Source organism: Mus pahari, chromosome 5 (assembly GCF_900095145.1).
Source record: "Mus pahari chromosome 5, PAHARI_EIJ_v1.1, whole genome shotgun sequence".
NCBI classification, from domain to species: domain Eukaryota; kingdom Metazoa; phylum Chordata; class Mammalia; order Rodentia; family Muridae; genus Mus; species Mus pahari.
In genome coordinates, this window is record NC_034594.1 from 137,886,084 (window position 1) to 137,893,056 (window position 6,973).

Sequence of the window (6,973 nt, forward strand, 5' to 3'; positions counted from 1 at the left end):
TAAAACTTGGGCCAGGCCATAGGGCACAAACCTGACATTCCAAGCAACCAGAGAGACTATGACAGATTACAATTTTAAGACCTGCCTGGGACACAGAGTGAGTTCAAGGCCAGCTTGGCCAGCTTATTAATCAACTTTCACAGAGAGAGAGAGAGAGAGAGAGAGAGAGAGAGAGAGAGAGAGAGAGAGAGAGAGAAGAAGAAGAAGAAGAAGGGAGAGGAGAGGAGAGGAGAGGAGAGGAGGAGAGGAGGGACAGGACGAAAGGAGGGAGGGAGGGAAGGAGGGAGGGAAAAGTGAAGGAAGGAATAGGAAGAGAGGGAGGGAAGGAAGGAAGGAAGGAAGGAAGGAAGGAAGGAAGGAAGGAAGGAAGATAGGCAGCCAGAAAGAAAAATGTAATTTATTACAATTTGCTTTTTGGATAAACACTTTTCAGTTTAAAAAACTACAAAATTATATTTCTTTAAAATTTCAGGCCGGGCGTGGTGGCGCACGCCTTTAATCCCAGCGCTCGGGAGGCAGAAGCAGGCAGATTTCTGAGTTCGAGACCAGCCTGGTCTACAGAGTGAGTTCCAGGACAGCCAGGGCTACACAGAGAAACCCTGTCTCGAAAAAACAACAACAACAAAAAACAAAAAACAAAAAAAAATTTCAGTTTTTTATATCAATAAGAAATAAGAAAAAGTTAATGTTCACCATAGTCAATAACATAAAAGTATAAATAAGAAAAATAAGTTATCAACCATAGCTAGTTCTGATAACACAGCCTTGACCATTTCAAAACCTCTACATCAAATTTAAATAAGTTCACACTACACTTTCAAAATTCAATAGTATGATAACCATCTTTCCAAATCAGTTCAATTTTATTTTCTACCATCAATGTTGATGGGTGTCTATTTTTCTGCTACTACTATATGGATATAAACAGATCAGCCAAATTTATTAAGTTCCTTTATGTTATATAAACAATACTGCTGTGAATGTTCAAGTATATACAACTGATCAACTACATAAAAAATATTTATAAATACTATGTAATAGAACCTTTTAGGGTAAATTCATTAAAAATATAATTAAGTATAAACTATTTCTGAAATTTAGATGAGAAAAAAATGTTTGGCTTTGCTTATACAAAGGGAAAAGGCTAAGAGGTATGTAAGAGATGCCTTTAATCCCAGCTGAGAAGGTGAGTTCTAGAACAGTCAGGGCTACATAGCAAAGAGAAGAGGAAAAGAGGAGGGGAGGGGGGAGGGGAGGGGAGGGGGAGGGGAAGGGGAGGGCATACTCACAGTCACTGTGCTGTTTCAGGGGGAAAACAAATGTCTAAATAAAGGACTTGGGGGAAAATGTCAATGTAACCCAATTCTGCCTCTTACTGGGTACCTTAAGTGAGCTATGTAACCTTTTCTGACTTAGTTTACCACAACATGAGCTATTATGGCCATAATTAATAGTTTTGGTATCTCCTCTAATTCCTTATTATATGTGATCCCAATTTTGAACTTAAGTATTCAGAAAAGACAGGGTGCTCTAAAGCTACTGGAAAAATTCTTACAACCCAATCTACACTCATTCTCTCTTTAAAACTTAAGACCTGCACCATCAGTTACTTTTAACAGAAGACAGAGTTTCCACCTTAGAATAACCACCAAGTAATCATGTAATACAAACTTCAGGAGGCAGTTTAAGTGGAATTTCTTTTTGTGTTGTTTTGTTTTTGTTTTTGTTTTTAGAGACAAGGTTTCTCTATGTAGCCTTGTCTGTCCTAGAACTAGCTCTGTAGACCACACTGGCCTCCAACTCAAGTGATCCACCTGCTTCTGCCTCCCAAGTGCTGGGGTTAAAGATGTATGCTACTACCATCTGGCCCTGAAGAGGGATTTCTAACAACAGGACATTATATAGAAGCTAAGGGACAGTTTTCCTTAAACACAAGTTAAATGTATACAATTTTTTTGGTCAAAGCATTCATACCCAGGACACATTTTTTTATAAAACCTTTTTTGATTACTAGAACTTAAAAAAAAAATGACACAGTGCACAGTGTCCCACAATAGTGTGTAGTCAGTAAACTTGAAAACTCAAATTTATTAATTAATAAAATGATCACAGAACAAGAAACGTCACTTAACCTCAAATTCTAAAGTGACAGACAACATAACAGGCTCAGTTCACTCATTACATGAGTACCAGTACCTCATGGTAAAGCCTTGTGTCATTCATTCTGATGAGCACCCCATCAATTCTCAAGAAAAACCGCAATAGCAGAAAAAAGCTGGAAGGCATTACTCTCTGGGAAGAAAAGAACAGTACATTGAAATGTTAATGACAATTACATACTTTATTTCTTTACTAAAAGAAAAAAAAGAGAGAGAAACATTTAACAAAACTCCAAATTCACAATGATTCTCCCTGGTCTATGTCTATGTCCTAAAAGCCCAATAGATGGAAATACCTGTCTAAGATGCTTTTAACACATCAGAACTATTCAATATCACAGTTAAGTAATGCAAGGATGCAGGGTATCAGGTGTTTCCAGTTGCACAGCTGACCAGCTCTAGTTCACTTGCACACATCGATAAGATAGAAAAGAATCCAAAATCCAAATGTGATGGTTTGTATATTCTCAGCCCTGGGAGTGACTCTAGTAGAAGGTGTGGCCCTGTTGGAGTAGACATGGCACCATGGGTGTGGGCTTTATTACCCTTGTCCTAGGTGCCTGGAAGTCAGTATTCTGCTAGCAGCCTTCAAATGAAGATGTAGAACTCTCAGCTCCTCTTGTATCATGTCTGCCTGCAAGCTGCCATCCTCCTGCCTTGATGATAATGGACTGAACCTCTGAACCTGTAAGCCAGTCCCAATTAAATGTTGTCTTTTATAAGACTTGCCTTGGTCATGGTGTCTGTTCACAGCAGTAAAACCCTAACTAAGACAACAAAGTATAGTTAAGAATGAATGCTTACACTTTGACACCACCATAAAGCCAAAATAACCATAAGCTGAAGCACTCCAACTCAGGGACCAGCTAGATCTGAGGTTCTCTACCCTAGTTCCACTGGCCTCGAAGCCTTTAGCAGGTTATTTAACAAGGTTGGTTTGTGAGGAAAGCTGATACAAACTGCTATCTGGATCCCTGGCCTCACCAGCTTAAGTCTAGACCAGTGAGAGATACAGTCTCAACAAGAAAGGTGGATGGTACCTGAGGAACAACATTCAAGGTTGTCCTCTGGTCTCCACATGTGCATTTAAACATATGCAGGCTCACACCTGTGTACTCACAACCAAAACCACAGATGAAACTGATACTTCTTTGGGCTGAGGAACTGGCTCAAGCAGCGAAGCACTCTGCAAGCATTAGGGCTTAAGTTGCTCCCTAGCACCCAGAGAGAAGCCAGGCATGGCAACATGTGCCTAGTCCTGCCCTGAGGAGGCAGTGACAGGATTAGCAAAATCCAGGTTCAGTAAGACCCTTTCTCAAAAAAAAAAAAAAAAAATCAAGTAGAAATGCAATAGAAGACACATGATACAGACTCTGGCCTCCGAACACTCATGACATACACACAGACATAAACACACACATACATACATGACTTAAAACATACCCAAGTACTATAAATACAATGTTCCTTTTTTAAGAAAGATACTGACACCATGTATCAATACTAGCAAAATTAAAGAACCACTTCCTTCCTTGTTGCAACTATGTTCACCCACTTTACATAAAATAAGATCACACAGTGCATGCTCCCCTTCAGCGCAACCAATGAGGCTCTCTGCAGGCTGGGCTATCAGATACCTCATCTGGCATTTATGTAGGTTAAAATAAATCTATTATAAACTACATGATAATCTTATGAATACAAATCTCACTCAAAAGCAAGGAAAGGCTTTCATTTAGAATTTATTCACCATTTTGAAAAGTTACGTCACTATGATGGACAGTGCCCGTGTTGAGTGGCTCTCTGGCTACATGTTTAGCTGTCACGGTCATAGTTATTTGGTATGCAGATCTAAGTAGCTAACTGCTCCCTTATCTTCAGTACAGTCAAGTTATCCAGTTATCTATTTCTTATAAACATGTTCCACCAATAGCATATGAACAGAAATAGCCTGTCCTCTACTGATAGACAACAATATAATAGGAAATGATCATTTATACTTGTATACTTGTGGTTTTTGTTTTCCATTTTTATGCTAAAAACTCATCTGATAATTTTATGATACATTAAAATCCTAACACATGGGCCATTATTCTCGAGAGATTGTTTAGCTGTTAGAGCACTTGTTGCTCCTGCAGAGAACCCAGGTACAATTCCCTGCACCCACATGGTGGCTCACAACCATCTCTAACTCCAGTTCCAGGGGATGCAATGTCCTCTTCTGACCTCCAATGACACCAGGCACTCGTGCAGTACATGAAAGCAAAACGTTTACAAACATAAAAAATACATAAAGCATCCATCCAGCATGCTACCTGCAGATTCTGCAAATATCATTTTTAATTATGAACATGAAAATTAAATCACAGTTTTCATTCAGTCAAGTTAAATAATAAGCAAATAACCAAAAGATGCTGGGCAGGTATATTTTTAAAAAGACTAAATATCATTGTTTCCATAGCGACTACTCACAAAGCTATGCTATAGACTTAAACTTTACAAGGCATCATGCCAGCCATTGGTGAGAAAGGAGGATTAATTTAAGTACTCACAATTTTCACACTCAGGCTGGAAACACCATGATCATGCAATTCATCTTCAAACAAAAGAACTTCTTCAAAAAATTTAATCTGTTCTCTGGCTTTTAATTTTTCTGTATCTATATGATCTGTTGTAGGTACAACCTGAAATACACAATTTTAAATGACGACTTTCAATGAAAAGTGCTAGAGTTGCAAGAAAGTTTGTATCATTTCTTTGCATGGCATCAGTATTCACATTTGCCTCCACTCTGAAAGTCTGAAAACCACTATCGGTTACTTATCTTCTGACCTGGTATCAAAACAGAGTCTAAATACACCATTTCAGAAGAAAATTAAGCATTTCTTGTGAAGGTGAGAAAATTATCAACTAAAAATCCATGTAAGGCCGGGTGGTGGTGGCACACACTTGTAATCCCAACACTCGGGAGGCAGAGGCAAGCGGATTTCTGAGTTCGAGGCCAGCCTGGTCTACAAAGTGAGTTCCAGGACAGCCAGGGCTATACAGAGAAACCCTGTCTCAAAAAAAAAAAAAAAAAAATCATTTAAGTCAAAACAGCTCCATAAAAGGTTAAGTGTAGTCTTGTGCTATTTGGATATACTCATTAGGAACTAGAAAAATACTTTTTTCCATTAAAATTATACGTATCTCGGGAACTGGGAATTAATGCCTGCAGCAAAAGTGTGACAACTTGTGTTTATACATAATCCCCAGAACATACATAAAAAAGCCAGGAGTGGTGGTTCCTGCATGTAAGCCCTATACTGGTAAGACTGATTACACAACCATGTTAAAATAACTAGCCCTCCTCAACTATATATACTTAGAAATTGTTAAGCTGAAACCTTTTAGATAAGATATTAAGTCAGAGAGCATGAGCAACTATTCTAATGTGCTATTAAAAAAAAAACCCTTAAAAACACATAGACACTAAGCATATTTTATTAAAAAGATTCAGTGTAGATAAAAAAAAAAAAAAAGTGGTCTTCCATGGCTTCTGTCCTACAGAATCATTTATTTAAACAAGAAGAAACAGCCATATAAAGTTACATCACTATGGGACAGGCACAGTATTAGAATTTAATTTACTTCACTAATCATATTCTCACACCATCACCTTAAGCCAGCTAATAAACACAAAGGTAGATATGAATCTAATCAGGTTAAGATTTCCACAACTTTGTGAGTGGCTTTTTCTTATGCTATTCTACAGCCCAAAGAGTAAAAGTTAAACAACCAAAAAGGAGACAACAATAAAATACACACCCACATACACACAAGCTACTTCCAGAACCAAAAAGCAAGGCTCAGAAAACAAGAGACAGGACTCCCTCTCCTGTCCCAACACTTTGACTCTAAGAAAATATATTTTACTAACAGATACCTCCTATGCACACATAACTTTTGAAGCATGTTTTAAAGATTTCTTCTATGTGTTATGCAGCATGTTTTGCCTGCATGTATGTAAATACACCATGTGTATGTGGTGCCCTTGGAAGCCAGAAGAGGACAAATAACCACTAGGAAATAAAGTTATAGATGGTGGTGAACTGCCATGTACCCGCTAGAAGCCAAAGCGGATCCTCTGTGAGAACAAGTGATCGTAACCACTGATCCATCTCTCCAGTCACTGAAGAATGTTAGGAGGAAGATTTCAGAATTTAAAATCTCAACTGATATTATATGTACAAATTTTATTTTTTTTTTATTTTTTATTTTTTATTTTTTTAGATTTATTTATTATGTGTAAGTACACTGTAGCTGTCTTCAGACACTCCAGTAGAGGGAGTCAGATCTTGTTATGGGTGGTTGTGAGACACCATGTGGTTGCTGGGATTTGAACTCCGGACCTTCGGAAGAGCAGTCGGGTGCTTTTACCCACTGAGCCATCTCACCAGCCCACAAATTTTAAAAGTAACAACAAAGGCTGGGTGGTGGTGGTGATGAACACTTTTAATCTCAGCATTTAGGAGGCAGAGGCAGTGGATCTTTGTGAATTTGAGACCAGTGTGGGCTGCAAAGTGAGATCTAGGAGAGCCAGGGCTACACAGAGAAACTCCGTCTTAACAAAACAAACAAAAACAAAAAGCACTGGAGAGATGGCTCAGTGGTTAAGAGCACTGCCTGCTCTTCCAGAGGCTCTAAGTTTAATTCCAAGCAACCACATGGTGGCTCAAAACCATCTGTAATGGGATCTGACACCCTCTTCTGGCATGCAGGTGTAATGCTGATAGAGCACTCATATATATATATATATATATATATATATATAT

General features: G+C 38.4%; 1 protein-coding gene across 1 annotated transcript in view; it reads right to left on the minus strand.

Moving 5' to 3' along the window:
• Tiprl (TOR signaling pathway regulator) overlaps window positions 1–6,973 on the minus strand; it is a 21,472-nt gene that overhangs the window by 2,136 nt on the left and 12,363 nt on the right. Inside the window, exons 4-5 of the mRNA XM_021198274.2 lie at window positions 4,712–4,843; window positions 2,197–2,292 (exon numbers count right to left, since the gene is read on the minus strand). Of these exons, the coding sequence (XP_021053933.1) occupies window positions 2,197–2,292; window positions 4,712–4,843 (228 nt within the window). The remainder of the gene's footprint in view (window positions 1–2,196; window positions 2,293–4,711; window positions 4,844–6,973) is intronic.